The sequence below is a fragment of the Astyanax mexicanus genome, chromosome 4 (assembly GCF_023375975.1).
Source record: "Astyanax mexicanus isolate ESR-SI-001 chromosome 4, AstMex3_surface, whole genome shotgun sequence".
NCBI lineage: Eukaryota > Metazoa > Chordata > Actinopteri > Characiformes > Acestrorhamphidae > Astyanax > Astyanax mexicanus.
In genome coordinates, this window is record NC_064411.1 from 36,082,326 (window position 1) to 36,103,492 (window position 21,167).

The 21,167-nt window shown below is 36.8% G+C and overlaps 1 protein-coding gene across 1 annotated transcript in view; it reads right to left on the reverse strand.

Moving 5' to 3' along the window:
* Window positions 1-21,167, reverse strand: part of cdh12a (cadherin 12, type 2a (N-cadherin 2)) — a 133,172-nt gene that overhangs the window by 59,500 nt on the left and 52,505 nt on the right. The window contains exons 3-5 of the mRNA XM_049478519.1: window positions 12,319-12,613; window positions 4,739-4,858; window positions 88-255 (exon numbers count right to left, since the gene is read on the reverse strand). Coding sequence (XP_049334476.1) covers window positions 88-255; window positions 4,739-4,858; window positions 12,319-12,613 — 583 coding nt within the window. The remainder of the gene's footprint in view (window positions 1-87; window positions 256-4,738; window positions 4,859-12,318; window positions 12,614-21,167) is intronic.

Consider the following 21,167-nt stretch of genomic DNA (forward strand, 5'->3'; position numbering starts at 1 on the left):
TACTGTAGATAATCTTATAAAGTGGCCAATTTGCTGTAGATTCTCCATTATCGTAATCATGGGTAATGAGTGTATTCAAAAACGTACTTCTAGCGAATCTGGGTGGGTTGTCATTGACGTCATTCAGGGTGATGTTGACGGTAGTGGTCCCAGCCAGGCCTCCTAGCTGCCCACCCATGTCCTTGGCCTGGATCAGCACCTGGTACGTCTCCTTCACCTCCCGGTCCATGTTGGGTAAGGCGATCTTTATCACCCCTTGGATAAAGACATGAAGAAACAGGCAGAGCAGGAAAAGAGACAGATACGTTAGGCGATGAGGTCACAACATACCTGGAATGCAATATTCTTTTGATGGCCGAAGCCTAGAAAAGGGAAATAAGCATTTTAATAGCCCTTCATTAATCCACGTTCCTAAGGGCAGCGCTATAAAAGGTGAGCGCTTGACATTCTGCTAAAGGCTAATCAGCTCTAATAGTTTCTCTCTCAGAGGGAATACCTTTTGATCAGGAGATGCTGGCGTGACACAGGGTCAAGAAAATGCCAGCGTAAAAAAAAAGGCTTTGTTTATGGGTGCATTTGGTGCTTGATAGCTTGCCAGACTTGCGTCATAGAAAATTACCATCTCACAGAGGCTTTTTTAATATTAATGGAGATAAAGACCACCAGAATAGTGTTTTGATAAGTGTTCAAATTACGAAAAATAGTTGGTACCAAGTGTGGAATTGCAATGCTTTTTGGAAAGGAAGACAGAAGGTAGGGTTGTGGTGCCCCAGAAGTGGACAAAAAATTCAGATTGTATATTTCTGGCTCAGGAACAACCAAATGTGCATTTTTCCTAATAGTAAGGAAAGGGTTCTTCAATTCAATTGTGTCAGTTCATAACCATTTGATTTGCTGGTTCTAGATGACTACTAATTAGTGTGGGTAGTGTTCCTCTTGGTGAGAGATTGTTGACTGCTAGATATGGCTCTACGTTGCACTCAAAGACATTTTATGAAGTAGGCAGTGAGTGGAAGAAGTATAACGTAAAGGTTTCTATTATGTGGGAACACAAATTAGTGTTTCTAATAAAGTGGCCAGTGACTGGAAGCACAAAGAAGTTTTTTTCAGCGGTATAAACTAGGAGTTTCTAAAAAGGTGGCCAATGATTGGAAGCACAAAGATGTGGTTTCCAATAAACTGGTTTGTGAGTGGAAGTTCAAGGTAGATATTTCTAATAAAGTGGCCAATGTTTGGAGACACAAGGTTGGAGTTTCTAATAAAGTGGCCAATGATTGGAAGCACAGGGTTGGAGTTTCTAATAAAATGGCCAATGGCTGGAAGCAAAAGGTTGGAGTTTCTAATAAAATGGCCAATGGTTGGAAGCACAAGGTTGGAGTTTCCAATAAAGTGTTCAGTAACTGGAAGTATAACCTAGGAGTTTCTAAAAAGGTGGCCAATGATTGGAAGCACAAGGCTGGAGTTTCTAATAAAGTGGCCAATGATTGGAAGCACAAGGTAGGTGTTTCTAATAAAATGGCCAATAATTGAAAGCACAAGGTTGGAGTTTCTAATAAAATGGCCAATAATTGAAAGCACAAGGTTGGGGGTTCTAATAAAGTGGACAATGATTGAAAGCACAAGGTTGGGGGTTCTAATAAAGTGGACAATGATTGAAAGCACAAGGTTGGAGTTTCTAATAAAATGGACAATGATTGAAAGCACAAGGTTGGAGTTTCTAATAAAATGGCCAATGATTGGAAGCACAAGTTTGGGGGTTCTAATAAAGGGGCCAATGATTCAAAGCACAAGGTTGGAGTTTCTAATAAAGTGGCCAATGATTCGAAGCACAAGGTTGGAGTTTCTAATAAAGTGGCCAATTATTGGAAGCACAAGGTTGGAGTTTCTAATAAAATGGCCAATGATTGGAAGAACAAGGTTGGAGTTTCCAATAAAGTGTTCAGTAACTGGAAGTATAACCGAGGAGTTTCTAAAAAGGTGGCCAATAATTGGAAGCACAAGGATGGAGTTTCTAATAAAGTGGCCAATGATTGGAAGAACAAGGTTGGAGTTTCCAATAAAGTGTTCAGTAACTGGAAGTATAACCTAGGAGTTTCTAAAAAGGTGGCCAATAATTGGAAGCACAAGGTTGGAGTTTCCAATAAAGTGTTCAGTAACTGGAAGTATAACCTAGGAGTTTCTAAAAAGGTGGCCAATAATTGGAAGCACAAGGATGGAGTTTCTAATAAAGTGGCCAATATCTGGAATCACAAGGTTGGGGTTTCTAATAAAGGGGCCAATGATTGGAAGCACAAGGTTGGGGTTTCTAATAAAGTGGCCAATGATTGGAAATATAAATTGGGGGTTTCTAAAGAGGTGGACAATGATTGGAATAATATTGCAGAGGGATTTTGAAATATACGGATTTTAGTTGGACTTATACTTGATTCTGTGCTTCAAAAAGACCTGAAAAAAGAACACTAACATTGAATCTATCCTCACAGTTATTTGTGTTTAATTGATTAAACAATAAAACAATAAGACAGCAAAAATGTGTTCTGTAAAATCCCTTTATCATAAAGAAAATGAACAGTTTAATCAATTACATGGTCCCATGGGTAGAGTTTTTCGGCTTTGAAATATGGAAATGTATGGAAATTTAATTAGAAAGTGGCTTATTTGCATTTTGAAATGGAACTGTAATTACAAAAAAACAAAAAAACTTGGAAAAACCTGGAAAACAAAAATTGATGAAGTGAAATCTTATTTTAAGGACCTCTTACACCTATGATGTCTAATCTTCTATGCTCTTACAGGAAACAACACACATATATATATAAATCATTGAGTTTTCCCTCATCTGCAGCTTTAATACTTCTCTACTTCCTGCCTTAAATTTAAATTTTCTCGAATGTTGTGCAGCACAAGACTTAATAAACATAACTTTTATTCTGGCATGCCTGTAAGAAAGAGTGGACCATGTGTTGCATCATAAAAAGAAGCCCCCCGATGGCCTTCACAGTGCAAAGCCAAGGTCAGCTGCCCTCTCTCAAATCAAAAAGAATTTTTTAAGGCTTGGCCAGACAAGTGCAGTTTACAGAGTCAGGAGTCAGGTGGTGTTTAATAAATAGAAACATTTACAAACAGAACTTCGAATTGTGCTCCAGAATTAATGTCTATGAGACTGAAAAGACTTTAAGCACAACATATAATATTTAGAAATAAAAAATATATATTTTTAACTCAAAAGTAACAAACATCCTTTTTTGTTGATTTATAGAACAATTTTATATATTTTTGCACCAAACCAAAACTATTTATAATGCAAGAAACATAACCAAATAAACCTGTAAACCTGTATCTGTAAATGATCTAAATATAAAATAGTGTTGGGTGTGGTGCAGTGGATAACACCACCACCTGCCAGTGAGCTACCATGTGGGAGACTGGGGTTCAATTCCAGGTCTGGGTGAGTATGCTGTGCTACACCAATAAGAGTCCTTGGGCAAGACTCCTAACACTACATTGGCCCAACTCTGTAATAGTAATAAAAATAATTGTAAGTCGCTCTGGATAAGAGCGTCAGCTAAATGCCCTGTAATGTAATGTAATGTAAATAACTAAATAAAGCTCACACTATTTGACTTCACCTTTACCTGTATGTATACAGTACATAGCATTTCTGTTTGCAACATTCTTTGCGAAGTATTGCCAACTCACCTCACATACTAAGCAACCATCTGATTAAAACTTCACAAATCTTAATATTTGTTACATTTATTATAGTCCAATATAACCATAAAACCTAACTGTTATCAAATGACACCATTCAATTATTGTACAGAAGTGTTTCTATACTAATAATGGCATAAGTATCAAGTTATATTACTGTACAATTTTGGAGTAATGGGAGGCCAAACGTACACCAGATTTTGAAGTCCTATAAAACCAGCAAATTAAACTGTTATGAAATGACACCATTGAATTCTTGAAGAAGCTTTAATACACTATTATTATCATAAATATCAAGTTATATTACTGTAGCATTTTGAAGTAATTAAAAGTCTAACCTAAGAAACATGTCTATCTGGTTTTGCATAAACCATATTTTGAAGTCCTATAAATCAAGCAAATCAAAATATTATCAAATGACGACATTCAATTCTTGAAGAAGCTTTTACATACTTTTAATTACATGCATATCAAGTTATATTACTGTACAATTTTGGAGTAATGGTAGGCCAAACTTACACCATATTTTGGAGTCCTATAAAACCAGAAAATTAAACTGTTATGAAATGACACCCCTGAATTCTTGAAGAAGCTTTAATATACTATTGATTACATAAGTATAAAGTTACATTACTGTACAACTTTGGAGAAATTAGAAGTCTAACCTAAGAAAAATATCCATGCGGTTTTGCACAAACCAGATTTTGGAGTCTTAAAAATCAAGCAAATCAAGCTATTATTAAATGACGACATTCAATTCTTGAAAAAAGCTTTAATATACTATTAATTACATAAGTATCAAGTTACATTACTGTAGCATTTTGAAATGGTTTAAGGCAATTGATTTCCTCAAATCTTTTGAATTTATTTAACTTGTCAAGTTTTACAGTGTGATTGTACAGTTCCTATGGAACTAAATGTGGTTCTTGTATAGCATATTTAAAAAAAAATATGAAATAATAAAAAAAAACATTTATAAAGCATATTTTTAAGAGTACAAATACATATATTCAATAGATTCTCCTACCAGTCTTGGGGTCCACTGAGAAGTACGGCTGTCCATGTAGGATGCTGTACACGATCCGGGCGCTGCTTCCGTAAGTGGGATCATCTGCATCTGTGGCTGTGACCTGCATCACATATGTGCCTGTTGGAACAAACAACACGCAACCAAACGCAATTGGAATGCATTACTACGAGCCGCGCTTCAAAGACAACATGCATATGGTGCATATCTGATCAACATCAGTGTGATCATCAGTTCAGCTGGTGAGGTTCTGAATGTGATATTTATAATTCAGCTAAACAGCAGATAATAAATCCTCATGAGTACGTAATTCATTCAGGAAAAATAAGGATAACACTTCATATAAATCCACAAATCAAAACAAAGAATGTCTCTCTAATCTTGTGACCAACAAGAACAAAAACCCTGGATTCCAGAGGACTGGAGAGGAGGTGAATTAGCCAGTAGCACTTTTACATCTTTTACTTGAGGATGTCCCACAGATGCTCAACTGGGCTTGGGTCTGGAGTGAAATTTGAGAAGTGAAATGAAGTTTATAAGATTTACAAAAAGTGTGCAATAATTCTTTAAACAAAATTAGAGGGGGTGCATCAGTTTGGGCACCCCAACAGATACAAAAGTGACATCAATATTAAGTAGATCCTACTTTTGCACAAATAAAAGCCTCTTAATGTATTCCTATAGCTTCCAATAAGAGTCTGCCTTTTGGTTGAAGGTATTGTGTTCCATTCTTCTTTAAAAAACATTTATAAAACTTTAAATCACACCACAGATTTTCAGTAATAATATTCAGGTCTGAGGACTGAGATGATTCCAGAACATTGTACTTGTTCCTCTGCATGAATGCATTAGTAGATTTCGAGCAGTGTTTATTGTTTGGGGTCATTGTCTTGTTGAAGTATCCAGTTCCAGCGCTTCAACTTCAACTTTCTCACTATTCTTGAACAATGTTCTCAAGCAAGAATCTGCTGATATTGACTGAAATCCATGAGACTCTCAACGTTAACAAGATTCCCAGTACCTGCACTGATCACACAGCCCCACAGCATGATGATGGAACCACCACAAAATTTTACTGTGGGGAGCGTTTGAAGTGTTTGTCTCTGAATACTGTGTTCTTTTTCCGCCATGCATAAATAACCGCCCTCAAAATAACTTTCTAATTTTAGTTTCATCAGTCCACACAGCGCCAGATTCCAAAATAAAGCTGGCTTGTTCAAATGTGCTTTAGCTTTAGCATACCTCAAGCGACTCTGTTTGTGGCATTTGCTCAGAAAAAAGGCTTCTTCTGCATTAATTACTCTCCCATACAGCCTTTCCTTGTGCAAAGTGCGCTGAATAGAGAATAGTTGAGTGATGTACAGTGACTCCATCTGCAGCAAGATGATGTTGTAGCTCTTTGGAGCTGGTCTGTGACTATGGGTTGAATATGACTGTTCTCACCATCCTTCTTCTCTGATTATCTGAGATTTTTCTTGACCTGCCGATTCAGGTCTTAACTAGAACTGTGCCTGTGGTCTTCCATTTCCTCACTTTGTTCCTCACAGAGGAAACTTAGCTCAAATGAGCTTTCAGGTCATTTGAAAGTTCAGGTTGTTCCCACTTTTCAGAGAAGATGCAAAGAGGAGGAAAACCCTTTCTTACAATTGGATTTATCTGTGTATATACAGGGGTTGGACAATGAAACTGAAACGCCTGTCATTTTAGTGTGGGAGGTTTCATGGCTAAATTGGAGCAGCCTGGTGGCAAATCTTCATTAATTGCACATTGCACCAGTAAGAGCAGAGTGTAAAGGTTTAATCAGCAGGGTAAGAGCACAGTTTTGCTCAAAATATTGCAATGCACACAACATTATGGGTGACATACCAGAGTTCAAAAGAGGACAAATTGTTGGTGCACGTCTTTCTGGCGCATCTGTGACCAAGACAGCAAGTCTTTGTGATGTATCAAGAGCCACGGTATCCAGGGTAATGTCAGCATACCACCAAGAAGGACGAACCGCATCCAACAGGATTAACTGTGGACGCTGTAAGAGGAAGCTGTCTGAAAGGGATGTTCATTAAACCACGGCTGCTCAAATCACGGCAGAATTCAATGTGCACCTCTACTCTCCTGTTTCCACCAGAACTGTCCGTCAGGACAATAAATTATTGTGATCTAAAACCAGGAGTTTCAGTTTCATTGTGCAATCCCTGTAGGACAAGGGTCAGTGAACTTACCAAAACAAGTTGTGTTCCAATAATTAATGCTAAATCAAATAATTGTACACATTTTTTGCCAAATAATTATTGCACACTTTCTGTACATCCTATAAACTTAATTTCACTTCTGAAATATCACTGGGTTCGTCTGCTATATGATATACAGTATTTAACTAAAATTAAACCCAAACAACCAATGATTTATAAAGGAAAATCTTGAAAATAATTAAAGGTGCCCACATTTTTTTTTTTCATACCACTGTATAAGTTATTATGAATGCAGGGTTTATAGGAACCAATGTTACGGAAATATGCCATTTTCAGACATACTGAAGATAATCTAGTGGAATTAAACAACTGAGCAGAATTACACAGAATGTCTTTCTAAGTTTAGCATGTGATCAATAAGAAAAAAATACCCTGGACTCCAGAGGCCTGTCCGCTGGAGAGACGATGAATTAGCCAGTAGCGCTAGCGGAGCACCCAGTCGATTCCCTGCGCCATGCAGGGTGACATCAGAACCACACTGTTTACAAAAGTCACATTGCAGAACCCAACACTGCAGAGTGGTCAATGGGGGCCATGACTTTAAGCAGCGGTCAATTCAGCAGCCCATTGCTCACTGCTTAACAAACGATTGCTTCGTGGGTGTGAAAAAGCTCTGATTTTTTTCTCCTGAGGGAAATGGTGTTTATCTAATAGTAGGGGGGCATATATTACATTTAATTGCATTTTATTCATTCTTTTTACTCAAAAAAGTCGTTTTTAAATAGACAATTGCTCTAAGTTTATTTTTATGTCTATCTGTGCTCTTTACTGGTGGTCTGTTTGCAGTCTGAGTCAATTTGATCAGACCAATTGACCATATACTAGAGTAGCACTCTGTAGAGTGGTTTAGATGGAGCAGTGCTGCTGGAGTTTTTAAACACTGTGCCCAGTAACTGTACACTTAATTAGACATAACTAGACCTATAGCTGCTCCACCTTGTAAATTAACAGTAAAGACGACAGAAGATACAGAACACTGAAAAAAAAGAGTAAAATTTAATTTAAAAAAACGTTTCGCAACTTTCTGCATTTGCTTTTTTTTTTTAGGTAAATTTAATTTCAGATACATTTAAGTAACTTCAACTCAGTTTCAAGACTTAAATGTTACATAGAGTAAATAATTAAACTGAACTACAGTCAATCCTTTCTTTTAGTAAACTTTACTTAAATTCTGCATACTATATTAGTGTACTGAATTTAAGTATACTAAAAAGAATGTATTACATGCCATCCATGTGTTGAGACAGTGTAATATGTGTGTTTTAACTAAAAATAGTAACATTTCTGAATGTATGATATATTATGCATCATAAATGATTAATAATTTATGTAATATTGTATGACTTAAGTTATTTTAATTGAGTAATATTGTATGCAAAAAGTTAAGTAAATAGTTGACACATTGTAATATGTGAGTTTTAACTAAAAATATTTAAATTTCCGGAACTACAGGTGTTGGACAATGAAACTGAAACACCTGGTTTAAGACCACAATAATTTATTGTCTTGACGGACAGTTCTGGTGGAAACAGGATAGTTGAGGTGCACATTGAATTCTGCTGTGATTTTTTTTTGCCGTGGTTTTATGTTTTTTGGATACAATCCGTGTTAGCATCCGAACATCCCTTTCAGACAGCTTCCTCTTACAGCATCCACAGTTAATCCTGTTGGATGTGGTTCGTCCTTCTTGGTGGTATGCTGACGTTACCCTGGATACCGTGGCTCTTGATACACCACAAAGACTTGCTGTCTTGGTCACAGATGCGCCAGCAAGACGTGCACCAACAATTTGCCTCTTTTGAACTATGGTATGTCACCCATAATGTTGTGTGCATTGCAACATTTTGAGCAAAACTGTGCTCTTCCCCTGCTAATTGAACCTTCACACTCTGCTCTTACTGGTGCAATGTGCAATTAATGAAGATACTCCAATTTAGCCATGAAACCTCCCACACTAAAATGACAGGTGGTTCAGTTTCATTGTCCAACCCCTGTATAATATATTATGTATCATAAATTATTTGAGTAATATTGTATAAATGAAGTAATTGTAATTAGGTAATATTGTATGCAGAAATTAAGTAAAGTTTACTAAAAGAAAGGACTGAGTGAAGTACAGTTCACTTATTTACTCTATGTAACATTTAAGTCTTGAAACTGAGTTGAGGTTACTCAAATTTATCTGAAATTAAATTTACTTAAAAAAAGCAAATGCAGATATTTGCGAAACTTTTTTAAAGTAAATTTTACTCATCATTTTTTTTAGTGAAGCTCTTCTGTTGCTACATACTGTAGTGTGTGTTGGTCGTCCTCTAGTCCTTCACCAGTGATCACAGGATGCTTTTGCCTGGATATTTCTGGTTGGTGGACTATTCTCAGTGCAGCAGTGAGACCCATTTGCTAGACACCAGCTTCTGGCAGCGTTCCTGAGGAATCTTATCCCATTTCTCATGAGCACTGGCCTGCAGTTCACTGATATTCTTGGTTTTGGTGTGCTGTAACCGTCTTCTTCAAATCCCATCAAGGATTTTGCTTGTGTTTAATTGTTTTTTTTTTAAACAATATGATCAACCATGGCTACGTTCTCTTGGAAATTTAGCTTGTATTTAGAAAAATTAAAACCTGATTTTTAATACAGGATAAAATAGCCCTGTTTTACTTTAGCCAGTGTATTCTCCCATTACATGTTCACACTTCGCAGTACAGGAAGTGGTAACCATAGTGGAAAAGACTACACACTGGTGGTGGATAATGGCTGGGGGGACTATGTCATTATGCAAATAGGAAAGCTGTGCTTTTTATGTAATGCACTAAAAAATCTTGAGTAAAGTTTACCTTTTTTTGCATGTCTCAGCTCTTCAGTTCGTATATCAAAAGACCATTGCTTTAGAAATCCATTTGTTACCCTTTCCAGTCGTTTTTCAAGGATGCTCTGAAATCTCATTTCACCAGGTTAACAAGATCACAATTCTGTTCTAGAGAGCAAATAACCAAACGTGCAGAGGGTTTCTGAACGGTGCGGCAGGTCATTCACGTGCCTGAACACATGGGAACATCTTGCGTCAATTGTCCTTGTTTCAACCTTTCAACCATTCCTTCAGTAAATACTCTATAGTGCAGTATAAATAGTATAGACCATTTTATGACCCGACTGCTCTGATGCTTTATTCAAGATCCTAGTGTCCTAGAATAGAATAATCATCTAGGCCTACAAATGATGTACATGTATGTGCCAAATATTTGGCAACCAAAATTTTACAGTGTAAATCTTTATGCAGAACAATGATTTAAATATATATATATATATATATATATATATATATATTTATTTTGATTCATTTTCCAGTGTTTCCTCAAAAGTTATGATTATTTTAAGATTTTTAATGATAACATTCAATGCTATACAGGGAATGAGATAATGAAGGTCATAGCCGTCAGGAAACTGGCAAACGGCCAACAAACGGCATGTTTAAGTTCATGTTTAGGCTACTCATACAAACAATATGAAACAAGCATTCAGCACCACTTGCATCATGCTTAGTATCAGTTTAGCTACCTCATCACAAACTGGCTGAAAGATGTAAGCTGTACAGGGCTAGGGTAGTAATATTAGCAGTGCTAACTTTATCGTTAGTATTTGCTTTGTTTCTTTACCAAAAGAATACCAATAGAATAGCATGGCTGAAGTATTTCATGATTAGAGTGGCACTACTGAGGGATATTTATGATCGGAATTACACTGCTAAGCTAAATTAAGGAATAAATTTGCACTGTTCAGGTACAATTATGTTAAGAGTGTCTCTACCGAAGCAAATATACGATTATAATAGCGCTGCTGAGGTACATGATTAGAATGGCACTACCAAAGTACATTTACCATTAAAATAATAATAAGTTTATGATTAGAATTTTATTACCAAGTTAAATGTATGACTAAAATTGCACTGCTGAGGGTAATTATGATAAAAAAAACACTGCTGGGGTAGCTAGCTATCTAGCTAAATGCGTTAATAGAATAGCATGGCTTAATAGTAACATCAGCAGAGCTAACTTATCTTTAGCATTTGTTTGTATAGAAAACAACTGGAAAAGCATGGTTGAAGTATATTTATGAGTAGAGTGGAAGGTATAATTGGAATAGATAGCACTACCAGCTAAATTTATGAATTACATGAATTTGCACTGTTCGGATACATTTATGATTAGAATGGCAATGCTGAAGTAAATGTATGATTAGAATAGCACTACTGAGGTAATCTACTGTACTTGGTTTGTATATAAAAGTGTCTAACTAAATAAAACCTGTCATTTATGCCTCTGCATCGCCCTTACAGTTTCAACTGTACTACAGGCGAGGATGATGTGTCAGTCAGTGTACCAAAGTATTGATTGATTTGCATATTATGCAATCAATATACTTCAATAAAATCAATTATACCGCCCCCTGGTGACGTCCTACCATCTGTGTCTTACCAGTATCAGAGGAACACTGCTTCTGCTGCTGCAGCTCAGCCCAATCAGCTCTTCCTCCCACCCCACCCCACCTCTAAACCCATACATCACCCAATGCCACTTCCAAAGTACTCCTCCCATTTTTTTTTTTTTTTTATTTGTGTTGAAGATGGAATCAGCCAAAAGCAGGGTTTTCACTACTTTTTATAGCCTGATTGATCTGAAGCTTCGTTTAAGACGCAAACTCTCTAACAGAATATTTAATCTTCTGTATTCTAGGCCTAGCTTTTAATCCATGCTTTAGTAGATTGAGCCTGGCACGCCATTAAACGATTCTTTAGCGGAGGCCTTCACAATGACCATGAGTGTGTAGGAGGAACGGCACAGGCTAATAGAGAACGGCCTCCGTCATTATAATACAACTATGATTCATACCCTGTCTGGGACTGGAGAATGATAAATAATGAAATAACGAAATAAATAATAAATAAAAGGAAAAAAAAAACTCTGCTTTATAGATTACATCGGTTTCGAGATTACAACAACAGAATCCATGATCTTAACCCGGATCTGGGGACCATACGTTATCTTCCACTTGTATTCCGGTGAAGCAATTCCCGCAGGTACGGCGGGCGCTGTGTAATCACATTCATCTATATTCCATGGGATAAGAAAGCGCAGTATTTGATGTAAGCGAGACGAGTCATTTAAAGAATGAATTTTACAGGCGTTGCCCAAAGGCAAGGCCTGCACGAGGTTAAATCCTCATCTTACATTCATGAGATGTATTTTTAGGAGCTTTTCTCCCCTCATATTATCACCTTCCCCAACCAACCGCTCGCTCGAGGGATAAGGAGGGGGGGTGGGGCTCAGGCTTACCTACGGGTGACATCTCGGGAACGCTGGCCGAGTACGGCCCCTCCAGGAACTTTGGCTCGTTGTCGTTGATGTCCTGGACTTTGATAATAAACTCGGACTCGGGCTCCAGCGGCCTCCCCGTTAGCACGTCCACCGCCTGGGCCCGCAGTGTGTAATAAGGCTTCTCCTCGCGGTCCAGGCTCCGCAAGGCGTGAATGTCTCCCGTGATCGGCTCCACGGTGAAAATGGAGCCCACTCCTTCTCCCGACAGCGTGTACTTCACCAAATTATTTCCCTTATCCAGGTCACTGTGCAGCTGCAAGGGTTCAGAAGAACATGACAGTTCGCTGTGAGTCCAGCAAGAAACATTTGGGATTTCTAGCAAAAGTCATGTAGGACAAACCTGGAGCTACAATGGCTATACTGTAGTTGTACTCTTCAAAATCAGAGATTCAAAGCGTTCTTTTGCAGGGATGCACCAAATATTCAAAAAAACTCTGATTTTGCTATTTATAGGTATATGTTTGAGTAAAATAAACACTGTGGTTTTATTCTATAAACTACGGACAACATTTCTACCAAATTCCACATACAAATACTGTCATTTAGAGCATTTATTTGCAGAAAATGAGAAATGTCTGAAATAACAAAAAAAAAAGATGCAGAGCTCTTAGATCTCAAATAATGCAAAGAAAACAAGTTTTAAGAGTTCAGAAATCAATATTTTGTGGACTAACCCTGGTTTTTAATCACAGTATTCATGCGTCTTGGCATGTTCTCCTCCACCAGTCTTACACACTGCTTTTGGAGAACTTTAGGCTGAGACCAGTTGAGAACCCCTGCTCTACATGATCTTTCCGTTGTAAATTAAAGAATAAATACATTGGTGTTCTTCACTTTTGACATAATCTGTATCTGGCAGTCGTTCTTCACATTTTGTCTAAATTTTCTTATAAATGGACCAATAGAAATGCTGCAACATTGCCTGAAATTAAACATTTTTACCCTGACTTCCAGTGAAAGTGAAGAATGATTCTTTGTCTACTGTAAATGAGCTATTTTTAGGAATTCTTAAAGTAGGGTTTTTGTGTAACAGTAACAATAAGCAAAAAGTAGAACCTTTGTGTGTACTAAAGTTAGTTTAAAATATATTTATATAATTTTCCTTTATGATTCAGCTCACTGAGGTAATTTTATGCTGTACGAGATTTCTTTCCCCATTTGATTTCCCTGCATTTGCTGGTCTGCCGGCCCGGTCGGCTCTGTATTCAGTTACATCCCTACACTGAGAAAAATCAATCAGAAGGAATAGAGTCAGCATAAACAGGCTCTGAGAGTGTACGACGCTGTATTTGAACAAGTATCCGAGTGCTCTGTGTAATCACTGAGGCGACGCACGCGGTAATGCTGTCACGTCGGTGGGCTCTTTTTTTTGAGGGGTAGCGTTCAGTTTTCATCCGCCATCACGAAAGAGATGAAGGGTTTTCCAAATCTGTCCAAATCTGATTTAAACTGACCCCTCCTGCCCCGACCGATAAAATTCTCATCATGTGACTCCTGCGACCCGGCTGCGGGGCCAGAGATACAGCACCGGGATGCGCTTTGGGCTCGTTTGAAGAGAATTGAGGCGAATGGCCCTGCGGTGATTTATCTGCTGGCCCCTCACTTGACATTGTAACTACTTTAAAACGTCTAAATGGGCTGCTGTGCAGATTAAAGAGCCCGTATCATGGTAATCCCATCTGTTTTATATAAGAGTGCACAGTGAGCAAACACAGCATATCGTTACTGTCCAATGAAAAACAAGTATCTCTATTTTTGTCGATTTTTAGTTTACTAGATAATTTGGTACCACTTTAATATAAGACTACCTTTGTAAAAAGTTTATAAATGATTTTACAATTAGTTTATTAATGGTTACTAATTAGGTTGTAAATGCCTTAAAAATCTTTAATAATCAGTTATAACACGTACGTAGAAATGTACATAGACCTGTGGTTTGCCGAATAGTGAACCCACAGCCATCTATATTGTTGCCCCTTGTACGTATGTGTTATAACTGATTATTAATGATTTTTAAGGCATTTACAACCTAATTAGTAATCATTAATAAAATAATTTTAAACCATTTATAAACCCTTTATAAAGGTAGTCTTATTTTAAAGTGGTACCGATAATTTTAACAAACTAGCATTTACACTGTGCCAAAATTTCTTGATGAACAGACCAATAGAAATACTTTAAAATGACCTAAAAATAAACTCCTTTGCCTTCAACTGAAAATTTCGAAGTTTTTTTTCTCTTTGTCCTGTAAAGTTGCTGTTTTGGAGATACTTGTTTTTCATTTGACAGCAATGATATGCTGTCAGGCACGATACACAACAGCCAATTAGAATTGAGTTCATTTGCACAGGTTAGTTTTTAAGAATTGTATAATTCTAAGTGTGAAAATGAGGTTGTAATACACTCATTTATTATTATTGTAAATATATATATATATATATATATAGCTCCACCCATCTTAAATCAGCAGGGATTGTTTTAGCTTGAACTGTTAGGTGACTGTTTATTTTGTTTGTTTGTTTGTTTGTTTGTTTGTTTTTGTGATGTCACTTGAAAAAAATGCATATATGTCCACCCCCTATAAATTCAGCCTACAGCAGTTTAGCTCTGCCCATTCTTAAATAAGCAGGGATAATCTTAGTTTGGACTGTTAGGTGACTGTTTAACTTTTTTTTTTTTTATTTTTTTTTTATTTTTTTGATGCCACAGAAACAAACATATTTGCATTTATCCACCCCTATATTCAGCCTACTGCAGTTTAGCTCCACTCATTCCTTAATAAGGAGGAACTGTTTTAGCTTGGACTGTTATGTGACTGTTTTCTTTTGTTTGTTTGTTTGTTTTTGTGATATTATTTCCATGTCTCCACCTATTCGGTCTACAGCAGTCTAGCCCCGCCCATTATTGATTAAAACAGATTTGTTCTAGCCCACAGTAGTTTAGCCACACAATGCTAACCTACAAAAGTCTATTTTATGTTTTATTTTTGTTTGCATTTATCTTTATATTTAACTAGACTACCTTTGTCAGTCTTAAAGGTACAGTAACTAAAACAAGAACAGCCTGTTTTTGTGTTTTTGTTGTTTGATTGATGTTTTTGTGATGGATGTCAATAAAGCTAGAATAACTGCATTATTGCCATTCCACAAAAACAGCCTGTTTGTTTTTATTATTTGTTTGTTTGTTTGTTTGTTTTTGTGATGTCAGTCCACCTAGTTTGGCCACACCAGCTCTTAGATAAATAGTATGTGATGCACAAAAATACTAACTATGTTTGTTTGTTTGTTTGTTTGTATTTGTGTGGTGTCACACAAATACAAACGCAACATATTTGCATATATCCAGCTATTTGATTCACAGCAGTTTAGTTACAACCACTTAGCCACTTAAAGGAACAGTAACAAAAACAGCATGTTTTGATTGTCTGTTCAAATACATAACCATACAAATGCAAATAGACTTAAACACTAAAATATAGACAAAAATATCTTACAAAAATAGCCAGTGTTTATACTTAAATATTTTGTAACATTTCTCTTATTTTTTCATTTTTGCTTTTTTTTTTCTACAAATATATAAGCATAAACATATTTGCATATATCCCCATATTTACCTCTCAGATGACTAGCCACTTCCAACCATAGAGATACAGTTACAGAATTAGCCTGTATAATCATCAGTTTTATCAATGAAAATTACAGGTTTTGCAACTTCTTTTTTTTTTTAGGATATGACAAAATCTAACATGATGACAAATGGACATTTATCCACACCAGAAATTACAGATTACAGAAGACCTTTTCATACACTGTAAACCCATAGATTGTTTGAGCTCAAATGATTTAAGTCTTTTTTACATAAAATTGGATATTACTAAACAATACTCAACTATTTTGAGTTAGTTGAACATTTGTGAGCACATATATACATTCAGATCGGTTGCCATTGGCAGCTTCTTTTCCATTGTCACAATCTATTTGCATACTGGGTGTGTCCAACAGTTTCTGACAGACACTCACATTAGTGTGTAGTGATTCACCCTGGGCTACCTTACAAATAAATCAAACTCCCCTTTAGTTGTAATAACTTGATGTTTTAATTTATGCTAACTCAAGTTTTCTTTCCCCATTACTTTACTATTTTAAGTAAACTCACCCTAAAAAAATTGAATAAACCAGCTGCCTTAAAAATGTTAAGTAAACTCAATTTATCCGGTTTTACAGTATAACAAATAGTTACAGTTGTAATATAGTTAGTTGTAATAGCTTGATGTTCTAAGTTATGCTAATTTAAATTTTCAATATCCATTGCTTAACTTTTTTTAAGGCAACCGTTTGTTTTAAATAAATGTTACTTTTCCGGGCTTACAGTGTACCTTTTCATATTTTTGTGCCATTTTTCATAAACTTCTGGTGTATCCACATTTAAGCAGCCAGATTAACGAGGCGATATTTGTTATTATGTATTAGTTACGTAAAAGTTACGTCCCCAAAAATAGGCCATGCGTTTTTTGTTGCTTGGGTATCCATTGAGTGTATCCATTTGGCTAAAAATCCAATTCAGCGTTAAGTACAAAGTCCTATAACACTAAAGTGAGATTATGGGAGATTACACCTAGTCTTGGATTAAAGATTAAAACTGTCACAACTAAAGCCTCGGAATGAATAGCGAGCTCTCGATCCGTGAGTTTCCCAAACCCCCTCGGTGGAAGTGAAGATGCTGCTATTTTTGTGATGTGGCAAATGGATGCAAATTGCTTGACTTCAGCTCGCTCACAATGAATAGACTGTACTTGATCCCTCGGCACTGCAGGCGACACCTCCACAGAGTCGAGGCTCTCGCTGCTGTGGAAACGGAACTGCTCCGAGTCCATCTGTACCAACTGCATTCCTCTCTATCAGCATGTAAGCCTTGTCAAGTTAATTAAAAAATCCCATTAGATGAGGTACAACAGGCCATCGAATGAAAGAATTCATTACTTAGCGGCCGGGGTCACGGGGCTGGCTTTAAGGTAGCAGATAATCCACGAGCCATAATAGAGGGATAAAAAACGGCCGCCGTGTCCGGCCTTATTCATACGCTTAATCTTTTATAGAGAATGTCAATGGGGGCTATAAATTAAGAGTGGGCCTCTTTCAATCTCCAGGCGTGCTGCTAAAGATGTCAACCGCCAATAAATCTACTGGAATTTAAGCAGCAGAGCGGCGTCCGCTTGCGGAGGGGACGCCGGTGACAGAAAAAGAAAAAGAAGACTTACTCTACAGATGAAATTGCAGTTTAAAGGTCAGGCCTACAACCAATAGCGACTGCTATAATCTGTCTGTACTGTAAAGGGCAGAGTGCGGCTTGTTGAACGCAATTTCTGAGAGGTAACTATTGGGATTTCTATTGACTAAAAAAGCTACAATTACAAAAAAAAAAAAAAGTGTGTTGCTTCTAAATATAGATAGTTGGATGGATCATTTGCTGTGAGAGAATTTGAACTATAATCTGGAAGTCAGGCAGAAGCATTTTAGAAGATTGCTTAGTTATTTTAAAATACCTTAAAATTTCTCGCTACTTCCAGAATATTTCATTTGCAATTAATAACCAAACACAGCACCTGCTGTATTTTCTTTGCTTGGTTTTACTCTTGCTTTTCTCTGTTCTCTCAGTCAGAGAGACAGTGGCTGCGTCACTTGTAGATGATCCAGTTTCAGAGTCTTTTGTTTGATTGTAACCATTTATAGATATTCAAAATGCATCAGGCCCAAATAATCCAACCCAACCCTACCCAACCTGGTCCAGCCCATAAACTGTCATTATAAGCCCAAATCTTAGCCCAAGATCCATATTTAATGCCAACATTTTTAGTAAGTAGAGCATTAAAACTACAATTCCGAGCTGTAGGTGCCTGTACTTTCTGATTTTTGCTCCCAAAAGTTTCCCTTACCTTACCGTTTGTCTATGGAACACCACCAGCGAAGTACAATTGTGATAAGTAGGTGTATATGTTTAGAACAGTTCTGTGTCTGTTCTTTCTGGATTTTCACTATCTGGACTTGGACTACTCACCTTTGTGTGTAACTAAAGGTTTACATAGGATCTACGGTGGATTTGGCATTTTACAGAGACTCTAAGACTAGGGTCAGTGGCTGAACTGCACTTAGCAGGGCATTACACATGTTGTGAAGTCAAATATGACCTTGCAAAGACTGTTATTAGTGTAAAAATGTCTTTATTTTAAAACGGTTGTAACTGTTGTCTGTTTCAACGTCTATTGGTGTCGCAGTGCTGTTAGCCATATCAGAGGCGATATGTTTGCATGTATGAATATTCATGAGCAAGAGCCAAAATTCTACCATTCCACCCCTACACTCCTCCAAGGTACTAAAAACATGAATAAATGCTCACTTGGCATTCATTCCTACTAGAGACCACAATTTTAAGACATTATAAAATTAGCATTTTAGCATTTGCATTGTGCGTTACAGAGACCCTGGACAGGAAGGACAGAAAACTTAGCATAAACATCAAGGAAATAAAGGAAACTTCTTTTCCATGCTTCCCTGGAATGTCAGAAAAGCGATGGGAAGTCTTATGACAGTCATAAGACCATCCTAAACTCCCTCCCGGCTCAAGGAGGACAAACACAGTCATTCTCTATGCTAAGCTAGATCTATACCCTGCAATGCCAAGACTAGTATTTATTTATTTATGGACTTATTTATTTATTTTACAGATGGCTTCTTCCCAGCATGGGGGACATTAACAGATTACTTAATTGCAGGCGCTGTGCAGTTTAATCAAATTGCAAAAGGCTCTGCAATCCGCAAGGACTAAGCTGACTAAAGTTGTCTTCCCGGCAATGTGGGGCAGATCCCGAAAAGCCTCTCCGCTCACAGGGTTTATGCGGTCAGAAGTAAAACAAATGCGGAGTGAAACACTATCAGGATTTGTTTGGGTTTGCTGCCGTCACAGAGAGAGAGAAGAAGAAGAAGAAAGAGGATGATGTGTATTTAACTCTTGGAACCCTATGGACGGATTTTCTGTCCAGAATCGCACCTTGTGTTCTCAGCTTAATTACTCAGGAATCCCTTCACACATTAACATAATTCATATATGGTTAGAAAGGGCGGAACTTACTCTTTCTAAAAATAGCAATGACATTTCAGTGTGGTAAAGCTAAATCTACAAGAAACCCATTGAGAAAAACACCTAAAAAAGTGAGATCTCCTTCCCCAACCAATATTATTTACCTTTAGTGCCTCAAACATATTTATATGATGTTTCAAACCAAATAATATCAGTAAATGACACAAAAGTGTCCACAGAAAAAGTGTGAAACTAAAGCTAGGTATGTGTGCACTACTTTATATAGTTTTTATTTTACTAAGTTTGCACATTTTTACTAAGTAGTGATTTTACACTTAGCATTATTATTTTATTTAGACTAAAAAAAGTTTACATTTTTGTGTATAGTTTTCTTTGTGTGTCCTGATTAAAATACTGAAAGGCATAGGCTGCTCTGAGTGTCAGGTTTTTAGTTTTTATCTACATGTATCCTAGAGGTGTGATTATCAAGAAAAATAAATCCGCCTGATTTTCTCCATGTACTTTGTTAAAGTAATAATTAATAAGCCATGTAATGAACAATCATCAATATTCTTATGCTTTTGACCTATAAACACTCTAATCTAAGCATTTTTTGAAAAGTTATCTTAGGTGTGAATATATTTAAAGTCTATACATTCAAAACTAAGTTAAAAAAAAAACAGGCACTTGGTAAAATTTTGACCAAAACATGGCCAGATCCACGAAAATATAACAATTCTGCTTCCTTTTACATTTTAAATGATTATATTTTTGAGCAGCCGTATGGCTTCTGGAGTAAAAGAGATCAGGGCATGAGGCTGTCTGATATAATTACTGTGTTATAAGACCTGAAAGAGGAACTGACAAAAACAGAGAAATAAACACACCGAAACAGCCTAGAGTTCAAAGGGTTAAAGTGGAGTGGAACGGCGTTCTAAAAAGAGATCCCATTCGTTCTACTCGGTAAAGTCGGCAGAGTTAAGCGAACTCCCACCGAGTTCAGCGGGATTCGAAATATCAACGCTGACAATCCCGCATAGTTCTCCTTTTCTCTTCTCTTCTAATTAGAATTACATGTTTTCTTTCATAAGACCTCTCCGTGCATACGTCCCCTTTGATGTATCTCCATTACGGCTTATGTGCAGCACCAGAGAATCTGCGCCCAGCGCTCGGATAGCTGATGATGAAGCGTGCTGTACATTAGTTTCCTGAGGTGCCACCTTTGATCACCCTTCATAATTGGTTCACTCAGCTCTCCTGGATTCTTCTTCTTCATTGCAGAAAATATATACAGTTCATTTAAGAGCGCGAGGGATCAGCACAAGCGAAAGGCAAAGGCACGGATGAAGATTAAGGTCACATTCTTCTACTTTGTTTGGGAGTTTGTTTGCTTATTTGCTGGCTTATGTACAAAGTAGTGGTGTCAATCAATAAAAAATAATAATAATTGGATTAATCGCAACAATATTTTGTGATTAATTGTGATTAATCACTATTGTTTTTATTGAGACACAAGTTTTTATAGTGGATATTTAAATGTAAAAAGATTGAATTGATTTTGTGCACATGTGGGAATTTCAGTAAAGAAAAAGCTTCTTATCTGTGAAGTAAATGTTTATTAGCTTCGTAAAACACTGTGCATAACAATAAATACAAACAGAAATTTTACAAAAAGAAGAGCTTTTACAGCCCTGTTTTCTTTAAAAAATCTCCTAATCTCTCCTTAACTGAGT